At 39.1% G+C, this 24,023-nt stretch overlaps 1 protein-coding gene across 2 annotated transcripts in view; it reads right to left on the bottom strand.

Annotated features, from left to right (window-relative positions):
- Window positions 1-247: 247 nt before the first annotated feature.
- Window positions 248-24,023, bottom strand: part of prrt4b (proline rich transmembrane protein 4b) — a 27,179-nt gene continuing 3,403 nt past the window's right edge. Inside the window, exons 2-4 of one of the 2 annotated variants that reach the window (XM_067428563.1) lie at window positions 21,384-22,347; window positions 12,617-12,730; window positions 248-3,259 (exon numbers count right to left, since the gene is read on the bottom strand). In XM_067428563.1, the coding sequence (XP_067284664.1) occupies window positions 1,281-3,259; window positions 12,617-12,730; window positions 21,384-22,251 (2,961 nt within the window). In that variant the 5' untranslated portion in view covers window positions 22,252-22,347 and the 3' untranslated portion in view covers window positions 248-1,280. Of the gene's footprint in view, window positions 3,260-12,616; window positions 12,734-21,383; window positions 22,348-24,023 lie in introns of both variants that reach the window. The other variant, XM_067428562.1, reaches the window with a different exon arrangement.

Raw genomic sequence — 24,023 nt, 5'->3', positions numbered from 1 at the left:
TGTACAAAATTCTGGATGTACAACGACATGGATTGAATCCTTTAAATCAACTGAATGTTGCTTGTTACTATGTTTTGCCCACAGTCAATCCTTGACAACTCGAGCAAAGTTTGTTTACTGCAGTGTACTCAAATGAGGTTGGTTCTCCTATTCCATGTTGTTGAAAAGAAATAAAAATGAACTTGCACAGTTTTGCTTTATGGGTGTAAAATATTTCTACATGGAACAAATGTTAATTTTCAATATATTTATTGAAAATCTCCAACAGCCTCTAAATGACAAACATTAGATGTATCAGCAGTTTCTCACATAGTTCATGTTTTCAGAACATGCACGCTATAAAATGTACAAAGTCACTTTTCTTCATTTTAATATGTATTGAGTAACAGTGTTATGAGTATTTGAAAACATGTAAAACCTGGTAGATTAATAATTAATTGTAGTTCATATCAAATATACACTATGAGCAGGATAATATGGCAGTCTATAGCGCAGTTTGTCAAGTGCTACAGAACGACTGAACTGAAGTTGTCAGCAGAGTGTGCTGCAAGAGTACTTCTATCCTTCTCTGACTCTTAAAGAGATAATATTTCAATGGATGATACGTTTATTCCCTCAACATAATGCATTGTTGCTAACAAACAGCAGGTACTTAAAGTTACCAGTTCACCTAAAGACTAGAAGCACAAAGACCTTTTCTAAAGGTTTAAAATGAAGCGATTATAAAATAGGACTTGGCAGGTTATACAGCATTTAATTTGAAACCATTTTCTGATGCTAGAGTTCATAGTATTTGTTTTACAGTATGGTTATCAGTAGTTTGCACTCTCACAGTATTAATCATATAGACCAAAAAATGGATTTTGTACAAATTCATACAAACATCACTATTAACATTGAAGAGAAATTCTGAAACATTTTTTACAATTACAAATTTGTTTATCAATAATCAAAAAAACTTTTGTACAAAATCTGCCTAAGCTTCTGGCAATCGGTGGCACTTCTTAAACCTTTACAAGGATATTGACTTCAGAATCCATCTCTTTGGAGAACTTACCTGACAAACCAACTAACACCCTTACAAAATTAAACATTTGGCACAGTTCTGGTCCACAAAACATTTTCCTGTATGTCTACATAGAGCAAATATGTTTGACACCTTGGCAAACAGACTCACCAAATCACCTGAGCTGCACATTACTTGCCCACCACATCACTGAAACTCTTTTGGCATCATCGTGTTACATCATTCGGTTGTGTCTGCAAGTAGAGGTCTCCCCCTAGAGGTCAATAGTCTCACTGCAGACACTAAGAGCATCAATCTGTCTGCACACACTGATAAATTCTTCTTGGACAGACTGGTCAAACTCTGATTGCTGGTCCAGACTCTCCTCTGACTTTAATGTTCTGTAGGGTCTTTGTAAGCTCCCCCCTGGGTGGTTAGGATGGTGTCCTTCTGGACTAGAGCACAAAACCAGAGATGAGTCACCCAGAGACTGTCTGTAGAGAGAACAGGAACTGGAGCTGCCTCTCCAGCATTCTGGAGATGAGCAGCAAGTGGAAGATGACAGTGAGGGAGATGGAGATGGAGGAAAACCCAATGATGGACCATCTGGTTGGGCTTGAGAAGGAAGAGGAAATTGGGGTAGCACTTCCACACATGAAGATGTTCGGTATAAGCCTGGATCAGGAGTAAGGGTGTCTCTCAGGGTTTGGCCACCGCTGGAGTTGGTCTCTCTACCATTCAGGGAGCGGTCACTAGAGGTGAAGGGTCGTAGGGGGCTGAAGAGACTCATAGGAAACAGCGACTCACTAAATAGTGCCTCATCAATGCTTCTACGCAGATTTATGGGCGATGGAGGGCGCAGGTCCGCTGTGGAGTCACTGGTACAGGATGAACCCACAGAAGGGGCACCCGTGTTGGGTTGAGAGTTGGGCAAGTCAAGGTCACGATAGGCCAATGCCCGGTTGCTATGGTATAAAAGATCAAGGCCATTCAAGCTGCCGAGACGGTCATCCACCAATGTGTACAAGGGTAAGCACTCGGTCTCTCCATGCCCAATTGGATCGCAGATGGCCAGCTTCTCCTGCTGGGAAAGAGTCCACTGGTAGCTCCCAGGAATAATAGGTGACTTTGCGGTAAGAAGTTCCGTCCAGCAACTGCCTGGTTGGGGAAGATGATCAGAACAGTACACTGGTTGAGCAACTACCAGAACCAGTGTGAGGCAAACCACTGCTTCACACACACGGCAGCTGAACTGGAAAGTCCACCACGGCCAAGGCCGAAAGGACTCAGCACTTCCAGCCATGCCGAGAGCATGCAGCATGGCATAGAGTTGCAGACCCGCGCAAGCCAGAGAGAAGACGGCAGAGAGTAGCACTGCAGCTGCTGCCCGGTCCCAATCTCGGCTCTCTGCAAACGGGCAGCGGTTGTAGCGTTCAGCTGGTGTCGGTGATGTGTTGTTCAGATGATAAATATGCTTGGAGTCAGCACGAACGTAGCAGTAGAACACAAAATATGCAGCTGATAGGAAAGCTGCCAGAGCCACAAAGGCACCTCTAGAGATCAACGACAGAAACAGGTAGACCTGCTGGTCAACATGGAGTAATGCAACAGGGCCAAAGGCAGCAGCAAAGTGCAGAAACACCAAGCAGGCCAGGAAACAAGGTCTCTGAAAGGCAGAATAGGACAGCTGCATACGAGAGCGCATTGACAGGAGCAGGAATACTAGGCCAAAGGCAGCAGTTATGCAGGGGAATGGTGCCTCGTAAAGTAACAGCGAAGCCTCTGTGGATGCCAAGCGGTCCTGGTACCCGTACGCATCGTACAATAGGGCAAAGGCCCTGGTGCAGCCAGCGGCCACCAGGCAGAGACTGACCAGAGCAAAGTAGCCACAGCCTGATGGGTACTGTAGGGGCAGGCACATAAGGTTCAAGGTGGAGGCCAAAGCGACTAGACAGAACACAGTGCCCAGGCCGTAAATGTGAGCTTCCCATGCTGAACCCCATGTTGCCAGGGCACTGTTCCAATCAGAATACAGTGCCACAAACATAGGTGGGGCTGGAAACAGGATTGGATTCTGAGAGAGATTTGTCGAGACAGTGGTTGTGCTGTCATTTTTGCTGATGTTGCTCAGGACAGTGGTGGGCCAAATGTCACTTGAACTGCAGATTCCAGAACGTTCCGCATTGCAGTCGGGGAGAGCGGATTCTTGAGTTAGGTCTGTGAGCCAGTCTTCAGAAATAGTGGTGGGCATTTCTGAAATGAAGAGCAAATGTATTGCATTGTTAGTAACAGAAGATGTGCAAAGGCATATTTTTTTATACTGCTCCTTACAAATTTAAAGTAGTAATATCATATATGTCTTTATTCCTCCTAGGGTTCATGTATAAATGTCTCAATTTTTTTTTTGTGTCAAAAGAGTACAATAAACACTTATCATATAAGATGATAAGACCCATTTACAAGTAATAGCTCAATGGAAAGCTAGTTACATAAATACATTGTACGAAAAAAATCTTGAAAAGCTACTGGTCATTTCCAGTTTACGGACATTTCTTTTAACCCTGAAAACACAACACAATGCAATGCGTAATTCAAAATATGGATAAAACACTAGTGGAAAAATAAATACACCAAATTCTTTCACACTGGGCCCTATTTTTACAGTGTACAAAAATGAATATTCCAGCACACAACCAAGGCGGTCATTATAGTCACCAACATCTTCGACAGCCTATGATTTGTTTTTCTGTGATAAACATCACCACTAGAGGACATTTCTGAGCTGTCTGCCCAGCTGAGCATGTTTCATAGAGGAAAACCATGGTGTAGCTGTGGAGATTCCCAAATCCAGAAAACTCCACATCTAATGTTTTTTCAAACCTATTAAAAGGTAACAGCTCTCAATATGATATTTCAAATGAGGAAAAAAAAAAAAACTATTATAAATGACAGTGGAAAAACATAGTAGCTGGGATTGGTGGGTTGCCATGAAACATCTGTTGTGTGTATATAAATATAATTGTGATTGAATAGTTTGATTCACAGATTGATGTGGGAGGAGGTTCAGATTTCTGCTGTTTAGATTTTGGATTTTGAGGCTTGGCTCTGGCGCTGAGGAGTGAGTTGGAACAGCATGTGAAGTTCCATGTGACAGCCATTTCCAATTCTGTAAAATCTTACGCTTACCCAACATTTCTTTTTAGAAGTGGTGCAAGTAATCCAAAAGCAAGTCCTCAGATGAACCAACATCACCGTACAGCATGTACACTTTATAGAAACCCACACAGGTTTGTTTGTGGCATCTTATGTGCCACTGTAAAATGTGATAAGACATTTAAAACATTTAAATCCCCCTGCACTAGAAGGATTGCCCTGCTGTGTATTTGCAACTGATGTGCAAATCCATATGAGATGGATGCTATCAGCTTCCGTAGCCATATCAGTCCTGTGAATAAACAGTGTGGAGATGTACGTCTGCTCTTGAGAGACTGACACACCTAATTACACCCTTTTCAGAACAGATGAGTCATAACTCCTATTAGCTGCCATGATCAGGCTTTCTAATAGAGCCTGTGTGTTACTAAAGCCCTGAGACAGAAAGCACAGAGCTTAATGGGCCATTATACAAAACGGGTGCCATTTTTGTACCTGTATTAATGTGTAAAAATAACTTTATTAATAGCAGATGCCAACTTTTACTGTCAATGTACACATTTTATAAACAAACCAACAGAAATCCAATTAACCATTTTAATAAGGATGTTATTATTGCCTTGCCTGACAAGCCAGACCCACATCAAGATGAAGTTGGGTCTGGGAACACAACGTTGGAAGGGTTGAGAAGCGGAGCTAGTTTCGGTCGGCAAAACTCTGAACACATCTTCGTTTTTTAAGATGACTTCAGTGGCGTTCTGTTATTTTCTCAAAGAAAAGCTTAACTCCAAGTCTTCCAGAGTCGCGGGCAAAGCCGATTGGAAAGACCGCCGTTCGCTAGTTTCAAGTAGAACGGGGAACCGTCGCAACTCTGCCGTCATTATGTTGGGTCTGGGAACACAACGTTGGAAGGGTTGAGAAGCGGAGCTAGTTTCGGTCGGCAAAACGCCGAACACATCTTCGTTTTTTAAGATGACTTCAGTGGCGTTCTGTTATTTTCTCAAAGAAAAGCTTAACTCCAAGTCTTCCAGAGTCGCGGGCAAAGCCGATTGGAAAGACCGCCGTTCGCCAGTTTCAAGTAGAACGCGGAACCGTCGCAACTCTGCAGTCATTATGTTAAGCCCGCCCATCGACTCTATACACAATGTGATTGGCCTGACCAGAGTTTGGTTTTTACAGCTCGTAAGCCAACAGAGAGTTGCTAGACAACCCTGCCTGCAAATTAGATTTTCTGCTGCTAGGGTGTGTCTAGATTTCTAGGCTAATTATTGGACAGCCTCCATGCCTTTTTTAGCAAATATGATTTGATGAAAGTCATAAGACAACAGGCAGGCATATTTTTTCATTGTTTCGCATTTGCGAGGTCAACCAACCAATACATCATGTCTGGATGTTGTTAAGTGCTGGTGAGACCCTGCCTTATATTAGGTGGCTATACTGTAGTCTTTATATGCTAGTAGTGACAGACAACTTCCTGTTACACCCAGAACCAAATTAACTACTTTATGACCTTCCTCCTTAAAAAAACAACAACAGAGGCCTACGCAGAGACATGGGTCATTCCCAAAGGTGGCTCTGGTATTTTTTGCACCGGTTTTGGTCTCTCTGACTGATGACCACTACTTTGGCTAAATATACACATTGCGCCCAGACAGTGGTGAGCATTGGCTTCCATTTTTATGTCAAAAAGCAATGTAGTGTTTCTTCTGATGGGAGTAGATTATCAAACCTAGCTGCCCTTGATTAATGATAGCGTGTGTGTAACAGACCGCACACTGCTCATTAGAAGCTTCTCTTTAATCAACACCACCACAACACTAACCACCAAGTTGCACTCATTAGATTTCTAGCTTGACATCGAGATGGCCGTTTATCCACTTACATTAAATATAGGTTACAGTCAAGTCCTCCCGTTCGCCACAAACATTGGCTCATCTGAATACACTGACCTGATTGCTTTTAATATAACTGTCTGAATGGATGTTCAACCTTGTAATTATGCTCTATGTAGTTCATTCATGAAAAATATCTGTTCTTAATGTGCCTTATTCAAACAGCATGAAAAAAAATTCTGTGCAAATCTCACGGAGGCATTTTTGGGGTAAATTGCTGAACCGAATGGGACATGTACATACAAAAAGGATTTATGAACTATTTATACAGAAATTTGTTCTAGTTGTGCATTAATGAACAAGAGTTTAATACGAGTTTAATAGAATTCTTTTGCTGCATTCTTAAGATAAAATAGATGCCGTTAATTCAATCTCCTTGTTTGATATTTGTACTTCCATGGCCTCATATATTTCTGTGCTAATCTAAGACTTTTTTAATAAAACAACTTTTTTTTAATAACAAAAGTACATTTTTCAAACAATACACTACAGTTCAAACGTCTTAAATACTTTAAAATGGACTTTTACATTACCATATATATATATATATATATATATATATATATATATATATATATATATATATATATATATATATATATATATATATATATATATATAAGACCTAACAGAACATTGAGCAAAAATAAATAAAACTGTGTTTAAAATATCAATATTTAACTGCCGACCAGTGCAAACCCGTTTAGACCAGCATGGAAATGAATTCTGGACTCAGCAGGGTGGTGTCTGGTCTTTTAGATGCTATCAAATGACAATCTAACTCAAATTAGATCTGGATGGTATGAAAAAAAAAAAAAAAACGATTTAGTAAGGGTCCAGCTCTCTTGATGAGAATAATTAGTGTTTGATTAACTCTAGGGTGTGTGCAGTGTGTCAATCTGACACAAAGAGAAAGGGTGTTGTGGTCAGACACAGGAAGAAGGTGGCGAGAAGGCAGAGCACTGATAAGAGGGATTGTTGTGGCAGGAGCTACCTCTTTATTTTCTTCCACCCTTGTGTGCCCTCCACCCTTAGGGGTGTGGAAAATATTACTAGTGTATGGAAGCGAGCCAGAGTTTCAGTCCAGGGATCAATCAAGTGTCAATGATCCTGATCCATAAAACAATGGGTGACACTCAGTTTGTGAATCTGTGTGCACAGTCCATCACAACAAAATGCCTTATGAGAACACAGGCATGTAAAAATAGGAGGAATTAAGGCAAATTTCACATTATCAGCCCATGGGGTTTTTGTAACAATGATGTTATGCTCATGCATTGTAATCGTACTAGATCAAAGTTCAACAGGAGGTACAGGAAGCAGACCAAAGGCAAATGACTCCACTGATCCACATGGGGTTAATGGGTATTCCACTCAAACGATAGGCAGGGTCTATTGTTGACTGTGCCACCCTGGGCGAGTCTGTAAAGACAATTTTTTTAAGGTTATGACTACATTTGTGGTTAGAAAAGATTTTTTACCCACAGATGTGTAGTCTGCTATCATTTCATTGGCCTGTATTTTAGCATGTTTTTGAGAAAATATATGGATTACAATAGCTGCCAAATTCAGTCACTCTGTGAAGAGCCATCTGTCTTGCCCAAAAAATTATAAACGAAAATAAATGTTGATGCATAACATAATTGATGTAATTTTAGAATGATTTATAGTATTTATTAATATTTTTAATTAGTTATATTTTTATACTTTAATTTTAGTTTAAGCCTTGTTGTGTTTTCATTTTATTTACTAAGTAATTTTAGTACTTTAAACTGGTAAAAATGGATAAGTGACCTAATTTTGGCCATATCACTTGGTCATGAAGAATGCAATCCCAGCGCGCATTGTGAAGTTTTTGGTAAAGCTGACTTCATCTCGAATTCAATTTATTACTAATCAATAAAATAGTTAAAGTCACCATGACATTTAAATGGCAGGTTTTTTGGCTTTTAGTATACGTTAGTCTTACTCTTATCTATAAGCTAGTGTGCTCCAAAGCAACGACAAAATTCACATTTAGAGCACTGTAACAAAAAAAAAAGTAATTTGCTTTTTTAAAAATAGGGCACAATGTACTGTAAAAATGAGAAGGAATTTTCCATATTGGTTTTTTTGTTGTTGTGTGTTTTACCTGTATTTTTACAGTGTTTTACCTATTTTACCTGTATTTTTAATTACACGTTGCATTAGTTTGTGTTTTAAGGGTTAATGGAAATTTCCGTAAAATTGTACTGGCACACCAGTGTTTTTCTGTTTTTATTTTTTACAGTGAAGATATGAGCATTCAAAGCTTACAGCTTTTTTCATATTAAACTATGTTATTCCCTTAACTAAATGAGTTGACACATACTTCTCTCATCTGAGTGCGTGCACTTAATCGTTCTGACGCGCGGTGACGATCTGATAGCATTTAGCTTAGCCCACTAAGCCCAGTTCATTCATTATGGTACCAAACAGAGATCAAGTTAGAAGTGACCAAACACCTCCACGTTTTCCCTATTTAAATACAGTTACACGAATGTTGAACAACCTAGTATGGTGACAAAATAAAACGTGGCACTTTTCTAAGGGGATTAAAAAGGAGAACTATAATGTATGGCGGAATAGCACTTCTGAGAGTACTTCGACTCGGCACAGTAAAAAGTCCCGGCTGAAAAATCCTCCTTAACATCTCCCCCACACTCTCTCATTTCTGTCAATAGGGGGAGGAGAAGATGTGAGGGAGGATGTTTCAGCCGGGACTTTTTACTGCGCCGAGTCGAAGTACTCTCAGAAGTGCTATTCTGCCATACATTATAGTTCTCCTTTTTAATCCGGTTAGAAGTGCTACGTTTTATTTTATGTCATCATACTTGGTCGTTAAACTATTTGTGTAACTGTATTTAAATAGCAAAAAAGTGGAGGTGTTTGGTTGCTTCTAACTTTATCTCTGTTTGGTACCATAGTGAATGAACTGGGCTTAGTGGGCTAAGCTAAATTCTATCAGATCGTCACCGTGCGTCAGAGCGATTAAGTGAACGCACTGATACGAGAGAGGTATGTATCAACTCGTTTTAGTTAAGGGAATATCAGTTTAATATGAAAAAGCGGTGAAGTATCCCTTTAATTAAAGTTTTAAATATGGATATTTTTCTTACACAAACACAATGATTTGCTTCAGAAGGCCTTTATTAACCTCCCAGAGCTGTGTGAAGCGTGTAATTTGACGGACAGATGCATTTTTATGGACTTCAAAAACAGAGCAACACTCCCTGCCATTATAAAGCTTGGATTAGCCAGGACCTTTTAATACGAATCAACTTATATTCGTCTGAAAGAAAAATGTCATATACACCTAGAATGACTTGAGGATGAGTAAATCATAGGCTAATTTAAATATTTGGGTGAACTATCCCTTTAATATCTGTCTTGGGTGATTCAGACACATTAATGTTTGCTAATGAATAGTTTTAATATAACTCTGAAAGTATTCATCTGAAAGAAGAATGTCATATACACCTGAAATGACTTTAGCGTGAGTAAATCATGGGCTAATTTTCATTTTTGGGTGAACTATCCCTTTAATACCAAGTGTAAGGCTGTCAGAACAGGAACCAGCGACAAGTATTTTAGCATTAGGACTTCCTGATCCGGTAATAACAACACCCTCTGCTTAATTAAGAATACTGTGTTGTGCAATCATGTCATTGCAAGCACTCATTCAGATTTAATCTGTGCTGTCTCACTTTCAATTTTTGCCCTCTCTAATAATAGATGAGTGGACAGCAGGGTAGGATGATCCCATTCATATTGATGAGGCCTGGAGACGCTGACTTAAAGAAGAGGGCAGTGAAGGAGACATGAAGGAGACAGGAAGACCATCTGATCCACCTCCTTGTATGAATATGTGCTAGATTTTAAATCCTTTTTCATCTTTAATTTGAGATACAGCAGCTGCAGTTTTGTAGGTCGGATCTCTGTGCAGTTTACTTTATGAGACAGCCCATAAACACACATATTCTTGCAACCTGGTTCTTGGATCGTTGTGGCATATTTTGTCCATCTATTAATGGAATTTAGGTTAGCCCATTGAATGCAGCGGGGAGAAAGTAGGTTAGGTGCTACTGAAGAGAAGCTGGGTCTAAGACGTACCTCAAGATCAAGGAAAGGTGACGTAAAATGGCACACTTAACACCATAAATTGATAGATCTACTCTACTGAAACGCATCACGACTCAACTCTCTCAGGCAGTTTATGGGTTGGCTTGTTTAGGAGGCGCCAACTATAAGATAAAAGTGCTCCTATAACTGGTTCCTCCTCCCTCTGGAAGCTATTACAGGCAGGTAGCAGACGGTTGGTCGAAGTGCAATAGGCCATATCACACAAACATATGTCATTCTTTAAATTGGTTGGTTTTTAAATGTTCACTGAAAGAACCAGAATGCTTGGCTCACTTGCTACTGTGTTTGGGAAATATATAACAATGTCCTATCAGCTGATATATGTATTTTAAATTTTAGATGCTTATCTCAGTACAATATGTAGAAACAACAAGTTTCCCTTGGAACAAAACCTAGATCTGTTTGTTTGAACATCCTGACCAGTCAAAGCAACATTGGCTCAATTAATGACATTTTAGGGTAGGTACTATCTGTTTGTTCAACCAATGGATGGCCGGTATAATATTTTAAAAAGGGATATTACCAAAAATTAAAATTTCTGTCATATATTTACTCATCCTCACATAGTAGCAAAGAAATATGACTTTATCAAACCCAAAACTTCAAACATCAAAGTGGTTCATACAACTTTGTACACAAGTCGACTGATAGTTTTGTGTGAGAAACAGAAAAAAGTTATTCATGGAAAATATGAGATTAGACAAGTTCATGAGACAAGTAGTAATGTCTGATTGGTGAAAGAATTGTTCTAAAATTAGATATTTCCAATACATTTGTTGATTAAGTTTACAATACGTTAATAAATTATTCACAAATCAGATTGATCAGTTTCTCGAGACTGAAAGTGTGTTTACACTGGCATTGAGTAAACAGAGCAGAGTAGGTGTTTTCAATTCCTTTCAGTCGAGCATATTGAAAGGTTCACAAACGCTCAACTTTATGCAAATGACAAGTGAAAAACTGGTGACAGCCAATTATTGCAAGTAGTGACATTTTTCATGAGCATTTCAGTTTGAGTTGCATTGAGCTGAGTTTTGCCGTTTAATGATCTGTTCTCAGCGGTTAAAGGGTTAGTTCACCCAAAAATGAAAATTTGGTCATTATTTACTCACCCTCATGTCGGTAGATACCTGTAAGACCGCCATTCATCTTCGGAACACAAATTAAGATATTTTTGTTGAAATCAGATGGCTCAGAAATGCCTCCATTGACAACAATGACATTTCCTCTCTCAAGACCCATAAAAGCTACTAAAGACTTAGTTAAAAAGCTTAATGAATCAGTGTATCATGAATCCGACTCATGTACCGATATACTGATTCATGAACGGTTCGAAGCTTTGTTTTGAAATCGGCCATCATCACTATATAAGTCGTTATTTAGTTGTTTTTGCGCACAAAAACTATTCTGGTCGCTTTATAAAATTACTGTAGAGCCACTGTACCACTGTAGTGAGATGGGCTTTGTAACGACGTCTTCGGTGCCTTTTATGGGTCTTAGGAGAGGAAATGTCATTGTTGTCAATCGAGGCCTTTCTGAGCCATAGGATTTCAACAAAAATATCTTCATTTGTGTTCCGAAGATGAACGGAGGTCTTACGGTTGTCGAACGACATGAGGGTGAGTAATTATTGACAGAATTTTCTTTTTTGGGTGAACTTATCCTTTAACAGGTCACTAGAGGGGAAGATTATCAGTGAAAACAGGGGACCCACTTTATATTTGGTGGCCTTAACTACTGTACACTAACATTTTATGCATTTTAACATCACAATGCACTTATTGAGTACATACATGTTTTTACATTGTACTTACATTTTTTTAAACGGGTTGCATGTAATTGCATCTGTAATTAATTTCTGTAGTTACATTTATAATTACACTGTTGACACTTCCCTTACACCTAACCTTACCCTTAAACCAACACATCCCAGCACACCTGTCCCTAACTTTACCCCTACCCCACCTCAATATCAGCAAAAGTGGTTTTGCAATACAATATGAACACAAGCACCTTGTACTTATTTTTTTGTTGTTGATGTAAGTACATATTAGTTAAGGCCATCTATCTTCATTGATATATAAAGTGGGGTCGAAACAGGCTTAAATTAGTAAAATTTGGTGCATGAGGCATTTTGACATACTTTGGCACTTTAAGTCATACAGGTTTGAAACGGCATGAGGATGAGTAAATGGTGACGTAAAAAAAAAAGGTGTGAACCATTCTTTCAACAAATGAGGTTGAGCAGCTTGAATGTGGTGCTAAATTTACTTGGCTTGAGGTTCTGTCCAATATATTTGCGCCTTTTGAAAACTAGCTCATGTCCCAAGATTACTATCAGAGCATAATTATCACAGGTGTAGATAACATACAGGCATGCATTTCATCAGAACATTTTAATTACCTTTGTTCCTGAGAGTCGTTACGCTAGCTGATGTTGTCAGCTCATCGTGTCGCTTTCGCGTTGTCAGATCAGCACTCTTCCCCGTTTCCTTATCGCCTTCCTCCATGGCAAAGCCTGCTGGGAAAACAGAGCACACCAGTCTGAGAATGTGGTGCTGAATCAAAGTTATGACTAAAAGTGTGGAGAAACAAGAACATTCCCTAACCTAGTTATGTCAAGCAGATTTCTGTGGTATTCCAGGCTAGGCTTCAGTAGCATTGGAGTTGGCATTTAATTACAATGACTTGACTTTGTGTTTGAATGTGAGCACCCCACTCCACTGTGACAGAGCAACTAAAACTTTATCTTCCAGACCAAAAAGGATTATCAAACTAATCCGAAGCAAAACCTTTCTGAGAAAAGCTATGAAGACAGTGGGCTGTGTGTGGCTGTGTAGCACTTACACCTTTCCAAGAGTGAAAAGAGACCTGACACATTGAGGCCAGAGTGTTTATTGTCTGGTCATTAGTCACTGATTCCCACAGATCATACTGAAATGGATTGTTCCATTAAGTGCCACATCATGCTTCCAAGTTTGTCACATTCTTTATTAATATGCTTGGAGATGGAATGTTTACATTCCCAAATGTGTAGATATGTAGCTGTTTTGGCATACATGTGTATATGGACTATGTATGGATGTTTAACGTCAATGTGCCTTATAAGTGTGCAGATTTGTGTTCATCTTATGTTTAGTGTAGAAAGCTTTCATTGCATGCATGACTTTTAGGATGACCAGTAGACTGTTTGTGTGTCTGTAATAATCCCTCTTGGTAACTGCAAAAACCAAGCCTGACAAGCCAGACCCACATCAAGATGTTTGGTCTGGAAACTCACCATTGACAGGGCTCAATCCGAGGGGCGGGAGAAACGGTTGTCTTTCAAACACCCTCTGTACGCGATAGGATAGCGGTACCACCAACTAGAGCAACGAAGGTGAAACGGAGCTCGTTGAGAGATTAAACATTCGCCGTATCCGGTCGGTAAAACTCTGAACACATCTTCCCTTTTTAAAAATGACTTCAGTGTCATTCTTTGTTCTTTTCTCAGAGAAAATCTTAACTCCAAGTCTTCCAGAGTCGCGGTCAGAGCTAATTTGAAAGACCGCCGTTCGACAGTTTCTGTGTTTACTAGAAGCGCAAACGCAACTCAGCCGTTGTCATTATGACCCCGCCCACCGACTCTATACACGATGTGATTGGCCCAACAAGAATTTGGCGAATACAGCTCAGAAGGGTATTGCTAGACGCCACTCTTGGGCAGATTTGATTTGCTGCCGCTAGGGTGCGTCTAGATTTCTAGGCTAGCAAAAACCTAGCCTAGAAATTTAGACTCACCCTATAGCGGCAGCAAATCGAATCTGTCCACGAGTGTCATCTAGCAACTCTCAATACCCTTCTGAGCTGGAAAAACCAAACTCTGGTTGGGCCAATCACATCGTGTACAGAGTCGGTGGGTGGGCTTAAGATAATGACGGCCAAGTTGCGTGCTACTTGTAAACAAAGAAGCTGGTGAACGGCAGTCTTTCGAATCGGCTTTGGGAGACTTGGAGGTTTTTTTTGAGAAAAGAACAGCACTGAAATAATTCTTAAGTTGGAAGGATTTGTGTCGACCGGACACGGCGAAAGTTAAATCTAACAATTAGCCCCGCTTCATGTTGCTCTGGTTGGTTGTAGCATTATCCTATCGCGTGCAGAGAGAGTTTGAAAGACTACCGTTTATCCCGCCCCTCAGATTGAGCCCTGTCAATGGTGAGTTTCCAGACCAAACATCTTGATGTGGGTCTGGCTTGTCTGGCTAGCAAAAACCAGCATGATCCAGTTTTTATTTTATTTTATTTTATTTTATATATTGTCAGGATGCTCGTTTCAGGCCTGATCACAGCAGATCCTCATTGTAGTGCTGATACGGTCTCTCATTAGCATGAATAATGAGCTCTGCACCAAATTAAGAGGGCAGCCTACAAAAGGACTGTTTATGCGTGTGATCACTCATGTGGAGGGGTCGAGGGCTTCACTCATGCTAAACCATCAGGCATCACTAGGTCACCACTTGATTCCATCATTCTCTGTAAGAGAAAATTTAGCTCTCGGCCTATCAATTCATCTACCCATTTATATTTATCCATCCATCTACATCATTATACATTATCCACATCCACCCATATCTATCTAATACATCTATATTAATCTTTCTTCATCTATATCCATCTGTCCAATGTCCATCCATTCGCTTGCCAACCCTTCCATCCATCCATCCCCTGGCCAGTCCTTCCATCCATCCATCCATCCATCCATCCATCCATCCATCCATCCATCCGCTTGTCAGTCCTTATATCCATCCATCCATCCATCCATCCATCCATCCATCCATCCATCCATCCATCCATCCATCCGCTTGCCAGTCCTTCCTTCCATCCATCCATCCATCCATCCATCCATCCATCCATCCATCCATCCATCCATCCATCCATCCATCCATCCGCTTGCCAGTCCATCCATCCATCCATCCATCAATCCATCCATACATCCATCTGCTTGCTAATCCATCCATCCATCCATCCATCCATCCATCCATCCATCCATCCATCCATCCATAATATCTATCTGCTCATATATCCATCTGCTCATATAGTTGCAAGAAAAAGTATGTGAACTGCTTGCTGCAAAATAAGAGAGTTCATACAAACTTTTTGAATTTGAAGATGCTGGTATATTATACTAAATTTGTCTTCCGGAAACATGCAAGCATCTTCTGTTGCTTCCTACGGGGAGTACTAAATCAAAATAAGAAAAGCATCTTCAACATGGACAACATCATTATATTCAAAAGTTTTCATCCTTGACTCTTAATTCATCCTGTTTCCTTCTGGAGTATCAGTGAATGTTTGAACCTTTTTTAATAGGTGTGTTTGAATCCCTAAATTGTCCTCTGTATGATTTTGAGATCCTCTTTTCACACTTTCATTGCTGGAATACCAGTATGCAAAATATGCTTAAAAACGGAAGAATTTGCAGAACCTGGAGGATTGTTCTGAAGAACATTGGGCAGTTTAACTGCTCAGGACCAACAAGAGACTCAAGAACAACCAGAATCATCCAGGTAATGACACACAGTATTAAGAATCAATGGTTCATAAACGGTCATTTTAATAAATTCAGCTATTTTTTTGTCTTGTGGACTATATGTAAAATATTCAGGACAGTACTTAATAAAAAAAAAAAGCATTTTGTATGATCTCTTATTTTGTTAAAAAAAATTGGTTTTCACAGATTCTGTAAACGGTTCACATACTTTTTCTTACAAATGTATATCCATTTATCCGTCCAAATATCCATCCATCCACCTACCCACCATAACCATCTGCCCATATATCAAATCAATCTATTCATCAGTCCATATATCCATCCATCCATTCGCCAATCTGTCTGTGCATCCATATCCATCTGCCCATATATATCCATCCATCCACCAACCATATCTATCTACCCATATATCCATCCATTTGCCAATCGGTCCATATCCATCTGCCCATTTACAATACATCCATCCATCACTATATCCATCCATCCATCCATCTGCCAATCTGTCCATCCATCAGCCTTGTACTCAATTAGTCTCCTCTGTCTCTTCATGGCTGATTTAGAGATTCTGACTCTTACACCAGCTGTGTTTAAATGAAGCGTCAAACGTCCCCCTTCACTCTCTGCCAGAACCACCTATAGACCACAGATCCTCATTAGATGATGACTAATGTTCTCTTAGAGCTAGTTATTCATCTAAAGAAACCCTCTTTACCTTCATCTTCCTGACTTGTTCTCCTTTTTGTACCCCTCCTCCAACTCTTTCCATGGTCTATATTAATAAAGATGGAATTAGATCAGAATTTGTAATTTCGACCCCTGCACAGTGTGACATACATCATTTAATCTCCCACATAGGCCTGAATGTGTATGCGCGAATGACTGAGTGTGTATTTGTATGGGAGAATATGAATGCAATTCAGTATGTTCAAGAGAAAAAAGGCCAGTCTGGATTTCATTAAAAAAGGATCCTTGGGGGTAGATTGGGGGGATTACTCATTTTACTTCTTTTTTCTTTTTGGGATTCAGTAAAGTCACACACAATCTCCACACAGCCAGTAATGAGTCGGTAGGTCTAGACACTTTGAGAAAGCCTAATCATAGGATTGACCTCTTATGAAATGACAGTGAGGTAAATACTTTAAGTGCATTGTTTGAGAATGTGTGTTTTAGTGACAACCTGTGCATACAGCTTACCCAGAACGGTCAACAATATACTACATAGCTTTTCAGCAGTGTTGCCATGACAACAATCACATTGTAACCAGCATGTGAGCCGTAACCTTGACAACTGTTTAGTTTATGATCTGATCTGCTCCTGACATAACTAGCCTATGAACAACCTCAGAATTAAGTGATGTAATCAAATGTTACAAGAATGTCCTATTCATCTGGACCAGACAGCAGTCACATGTTTGCACTGCCACCTGAATGACTTATGACATGAATGATTTGTATTGCTTTAATGTTTGAATAGTAGTATCTAATATGCATTTAAAAAATGATGAGAAAGATTTCTGTATGTGTAGAGGAGGTGAGGCGACAACACACAGCACTGACATGAACAGGGTTATTTATGCAGTAGGATGGAGAGAAGAAAAGGGAATAAAGAAACTGAAAGAGAGAAATAGGATAAGAGGAAGAAGCCTTTAGGCTTCTTATCTCTGTGAAAAGCAGTCAAATCGCACAAAAGGAAATTTCCAGGTCAGTTTAATCTTAAAACTGTAAAAAATATAAATATATAAAAAATATAAAAATATTACGATTTCTTTTGAACAATAATGACGAAGCCTTTTAATGAGTATTTTCATAAAATAAATACATTTATTTTATTTTATTTCATAGAAATATAATTCACTAAAATATTTACTAACAATATACTTTACAAATGCTAAATGCATTTTTCTGTATTACCGTAGTAATAAAAATGAGATTTTTCACATTATTGTATTACAAATAAATAAAATAGTATTCCCCATTTTTTTTATGCAAAAACCTTTTTTTTCTTCTTTTGATTTTATGGTGGCATATGACCCAGAGAGTATTTGTAAGATTCAGCCTCGTTTCCTCTTCTAGTCTATCACAATTTCAACATGACTTTCTTTACTATTTAACGCTCTCCTTTTTTCCAGACTCCCCTCCTCCTCTCAGGTCCAGTGTGGTAATTGACCTTCCTCTCAGCTCCTGCGTGTTTCTGAGGTGGGGGATAAGCAATTTGTGGTTGCCTGCATTGCCAGAAGACAAGGTGACCGAAACATTGGTCAATAATTTGCTGTTTCTCACACACACACACACATACGCACACGCACGTCACCATAGCCGGTTTTTATACTGTACAAACTGTATATTACAGTTATAACTGTATATTATATTACATCATTTCCCTTGTGGGTGATTTCAGGTTTTACTATCCTTGTGGGGACATTCATCCTCACAATGTAGGTTAGACAAGAACACAAACAGAGGAACTGTAACACTCTTTAGAGTAATGGCTAGAGATACACCACAATGAAAATTCTGGGCCATAAATTGAAAATTCAGGAAGCACTTTGCCAAAAAACAATTAAACTAAACTGAAAATAAATAATTATTCATTAAACCCATCACACTTGTTTAATATATCAACCCTTAAATATCTAAATTAGAGTTTTTGTTTTCTCAAAATTTGTTGGTGAATTTTTTTGTTTTGTTTTTGTTTTATTGTTGTCTTTTCCTGGTTGAATCACTGATTGAGCCATGAATTTGATTGAGCCACAAGTTATATACCTTCTGATGTTCACTCATGTTTATTTTGTGCTATAACTAGTAGTAAAGAGGAGATAAGTTCGGTTCATGTGAGCTTAATCCGAGCTGCCGAACTGAGGCGCTACAGTGATCTGTTTTGCTGTATTAAAGAGCGCCACAACGACATTTATTGTTTAAATTTCGTAATAAAATAGACGATTTTAAAATTGAGATGGCAGGCGCGCTACAGATTTTTTGTTCATGCATCTATAGAAAACAGCACAGACTAAAACATTTCAGATTTTAAAAACCATATCATTTCCGATTCAAATCAAGATATTAATATTGCCATTCCAGAGCTAGTGTCTACACCGCTTACATGCTTATCTATGTTATGAGCACGGAATAGATGCTCAAAATGTGCCATCGGATATGCACTAATTAATGTCTGTTTCAGTCACTGATTTTGGCCCTCCGAAACTGAAATTAGTTGTTTCGGCCCGAAAATGTGTGTGCAGGGTGCATGTTTATGTAAAAATTTGAGGAAGCCGTTTCTCCTAAATGTACACTTTAAATAGACACAATAATGATTTTGTCACAATACTGAAATTTAGCTGCACAATCACTTTTATTTAATGCCATAATAAAAGTATGTATTGAAGAAAAGGCAAAATTGATTCCATCAGTGATATTACAGTATTTAACCCTTGATACAAACAATACAGTGGGCAAGAGCCCAAGATTTGCGACAACCCAATAACTTCAGAGAAAGGCCAGGTGGATGATGGATGGCAGATCTTAACTCCCCATATTCTCTGCATGTCCTGTCTACACCATCTGAAAAGATTCTACGAGTTTGGATGGAAAGAAAAAGACTTGGAAAAACATGACTCTGGGGGCGAGGAGATGTTGAGAGAAAACATAAGACTGAATGGCTAAATGAGACTTATGGCTGGAATAGAAAGAGAGATGCCCAGTAAACGTCAGGAGAGGCCTATTACTGAAAGAGAGGATGGATAGAGCAAATTGAGAAAAGGGGACTAAATGTTGAGAGAGGCATGCTCAGCATCCATGAACAGGCGGTGCGGAAAAACATCGTCCCCGAGGATTCACTGGGTCTGCTGACTCTGCCATCGGAATACTGATCACATACCGCCCAACTGGCTACTTCTCAAGTACAAATCCCATGCTCACTGTACACACACACACACACCTGTCTTACCGCTCCTTTAGCTGTATATATCAAACAGAGCCATGTCAATACTGGTTAGCATGCTTAGCCACTGCACATACCCCACAGCTAGATGCCTGGCACACTATTTACAAGGATGTCTGGAGAGCTTTTGTGTGCATTCATCTCAAAAACAAGATCAAGACCTGTATGATCAAGATGCCAGCCAGATCAATATTGACCTCCTTTAACAACTGGAAGTACAGTCAAACCTGATCTTGGATCAAAATATCACAAGTCTTTCTAAATAGGTCTATCTGGTGGGATATACACTCAAAGCTTGACCTTAAATGATGCACATTTTTGTAATGGAAATAATAGCATATTGCTTATTGTATACGGAACACTGCCAAGAGTCTAGACAAATAGTATGAAATAGTATGTTCATCATGCAACAACATTACAAATATGTAACAAATCTTTTCTTTTTATACAGTATTATGCTACAATACGCTGTTGTCATTGCTGCCCTCATTACATTAGTATTATAGTATTATAAATAAATACATTTGGTTTGTTAATCAAGTCTTATATAAAATGTTTTAACTTTAAGCAGTTGGATGAGGTATTAGGGCTGTCATTTTTTAAATTAGTTTGAAAGGATATATCAAATATCAAGCAATGTATTTAAATACATTTTGTTTGATCGGTTCATGAAAAGGTTTATCCAACCCCTCTCCCCCGGTTTGGGCATTTTTATTCCGATTGAATTGTTTATATGGAGCATTTTTATTCAGATTGGACTTTCAAACCGATTACAGTGCTCTATGTTAACGCACCCATAGACTGAAAAAAATGCGCTACATGGCACTTAAAAACCAGATTGTTTATTTATAGTTTGATTATAGATATTTTACATGTTCGAATGCATATTTGAATATTGAATAAAAAGTGACAGCCCTATGAGGTATTTAGTAATTGTAGCCGTAACAGATACTTAATACATAACATCTGCATACTGGGCACTATATATTGTACATGCATCGATTTATTGTATGTACAGATTTGTCAAATTTAGATTTGAAATATTTATTGATTTTTTCATGACAGTTACATTTTCCCTTAAATTCACAATACTGTAAAATAAAAATCTAACTCTAATAACTGTAACAATAATTGTCTGAAAACACTGATTTACCTTTTATTTAGCATTATACTAACGAGAATGAGTTTTATTTTCACTACATCTTGATCTTAAAAAGAAAAAAAAAAATTCACAAAAAAGTCTTAATTTATTCCATGCAAAATGTCTTTTCATTCTTGGGGCGACATATGACTCGCTGAATACATTGTTGTAAAAGCAGTATGCCATTCGAAACATAACCCATGATTCCTCTGCATAAGCAAAGCTCTTAGACTCATAAAAAATACAGATGTTAGCCATAATTGGGTGGTCCCTGTTCTTACTATCAGATGAAAGTCATACATTTCACTACTTGTTGACAATATTTTGCATGTTTCAGGGAATCGAGGGGCATTATTCAATTAAACAGCTTCATTGATTCCACTGTTAACCCTTCACTGGTAATCAATAAGGGCTTGGCGACTCATTTAATACACATTAGATGTAAAACAATTAAACAAAAGAACAAATGTAATGCACTCATACCTGCTTATGAGAGTTCAAATTATGTCTGTGTCATGATATCTTGGGTTGTGAGCAAGAAAAGAAAAGGTGGGGTTGACTTACCTCCTGCTGGCAGGGTGGGAGTGGGATCTGGGCCAAACCTTTGCACTTCTGTTGGGCCTTTGGTCTGCTCTCCCCATGTAATCCCATCCAGAGCCTTGCTAGTGGGTTTAAATGACATCCATTCCGGTTTCGAGGCCGCGTTTGCCGTCCCCAATGTGTTTTGTTCAGTGCTGACTGTGGTCAGAGGTTCAGTAGAAGTTTCAGGCTTGGGGTCTGCTGACGTTATGAAAATCGTGGTTTGAAACAAAGCTGTCGTTAGTTCTGATGCTGTTGACAGAGTGTCTGTGGGTACGGTTTGGTCACTGTAAGGGTTCATGGTTTCCGTAAGCTTTCTCAATGTTGTAATCTGAGTGGTGCTGGTAATTTGGTCAGTGGATACAGTGTACGTTTGTGTTGCTGGTTCAGTTATCTGAGGAGATGGCGTTGGTGGGGTTTTTGCTGTGCTTTGGCCATTATTGGGAGGCCAATGTTCAAGATCATAGTTGTGAACAAGCTTAGAGCGCAATTCAGGTTTATCTGATTTTAAAGGCAGCACGGTGCCTATCTGAACGGTTCTGCTTTGAAGGTCCTCGATCGTGGTTGCGGTTGGCTGGTATTTTGGGCTGGTTAAGCCCTCCGAATTCAGAGTATAGTCTTTTGTGGTTGCTTCTGGAAGTGTCGGGATCACCTTTGTCGAGGAAGGCCCTCCAGCCTCACGGAAAAAATTAAGTGATCCCAAACCGAATGTTGGAATTTTCCATTTTCCCAAGTCCCAACCTTTAGAGTCTGCCTTGGTTTGGGTTGTCGGATTTAGCCCAAACTTGCTGAAAAAACCATTGACAGAACTGAAGAGAGAGAAGACCACAAGAGTCCCACGCAGAAGCAGCATTCTGCCCCTCTAATGTCGTACTGGTCCACTGCTCACATGGTGTCTGACTTTCAGAGGAACGCCCACCAGATGCACTGGTCTTCTGCAGCAAATAACCTAAAATAGAGACAAAAACACCCAGTTTACTTTAAGTAAGTTATTTTATAGATGTTTTTACATTGCACCTATACACAAACAAGTTCAAGCCTTTGAGTTTAGCAGTCTCATGCCAGTCTCACTTCTTCCTGCTGTCACAGAGGTGGCCTCAACTCTCCATTGACAGAGCAATTATAGAAGCTGGGCTCTTTAAGAATACTAATAGGAGACTAGAGTTCTCTTTGTGGTAGTGTATATATGGGGGTGTTGTAGTAGGACGTATAGAGGCCCGGTTTCTTTGTGGAGCCGTGGGCTAATGTTAGAGTATAGAGCTGATGGCCTGTAGCCTCGGTGAGAGGAGTTGAATTTGATGAAATTTCTCTCGGAGTGAGACTTAGATTTTTTCTCTTTCTTCGCAGCCCCCGCGTTCCTCTTTCTCGCTCACTTTCTCTCCCCCTCACGCAATTGATTTGTTCTCAAAACAGCAATAAACTCTCTACTCTCCCACTGGGAATAACATCAGTTGTTTTTGGTCAGTAAATAGCAGGATAACTATTTTGAAATTCTCTTTCATTTCCTTCCTTTCTGTAACCCCATTGTGTCTTCTCCATCTCTCAGTGCCATCTGTATCGTAGAAATAGCCTCCCTCAGAGTCTTTTTCAAAGACCGAAGCCCTTCTCATAGCTTAATGAGGTTTGCTTACTACATTAAACCAGCTAACTGGCTCTGGGCTAATGTGTTTAAAAGAGACTGATGGATTGCAGATTTGTCTTTTAGGAAGCGCAAAAAATTGCCATAATCTAAAGATGCACATTGGCCTTTGTGATCATTTATAGATAATTGGTTCCTGGGTAACTGAAGTCAATATGCATCTTGACTTTTGTAAAAGTTTAATAGCTTCAAAATAACAAAAACATAACAGCAAATTTACAAACATGAAAACATTATATAAAGATCTTAAGAGTTAAATAAGCCTGTAAAGGTTGTATGTTGTTATTTAACTGGGTATGGGTTTTTTTTTACGCTCACAAAAGCAGATAAAAAAAATAAATGTATTTAACTACAATTTAAATATGTCACATGATCCTTCAGAAATCATTCTAATATGCCCATTTGCTGTTCAAAAAAATCCCTTATATATATTCTTCATATAGATTCTATTCTATATATAGATTCTTCAATTAAAAGTTCAAAAGAACACCATTTTTTATGTATGTAAAAGTTTTCACTGTCGCTTATGATCAATTTAATGCATCTTTGCTGAACATATGCATTCATTTGAAAACAATATGCTAAAAATGTCCATTGATATTTCTTCACGCAAATTTTACTGACAATATTTCTCACATACATATGCTTTTTTTAACTAGCGTAACACTCCACAGGAGGCGCTGTTGAAGCCTGGATGATTCAGTCATTACCGTCATCACTAGTCAGACTGTTTACTCATTACCACACACCACCTGCGTCTGGCGAAGAGAGTCCTGTTTTTGGGCCGTCACAAGTGAGCGGAAAGTTGGTGATGATTTGAAGGGCACGCTGTTGATCTGTTGTGTAAAGGCATTTATTACACGCTAGCTTTCTCTGCCCATGCACTTTGTCTTTCACATCTTCCGAATCGTTCAATTTCAGAAGAACAGTTTTGCCAGTGCTAAATGCCTCAGTAAGTCTTACCCCACAGGAGCTTGTTAAACAGC

The sequence above is a fragment of the Pseudorasbora parva genome, chromosome 20, assembly GCF_024679245.1.
Source record: "Pseudorasbora parva isolate DD20220531a chromosome 20, ASM2467924v1, whole genome shotgun sequence".
Classification (NCBI taxonomy): Eukaryota; Metazoa; Chordata; class Actinopteri; order Cypriniformes; family Gobionidae; genus Pseudorasbora; species Pseudorasbora parva.
This window is presented reverse-complemented; position numbering and strand designations above follow the sequence as displayed.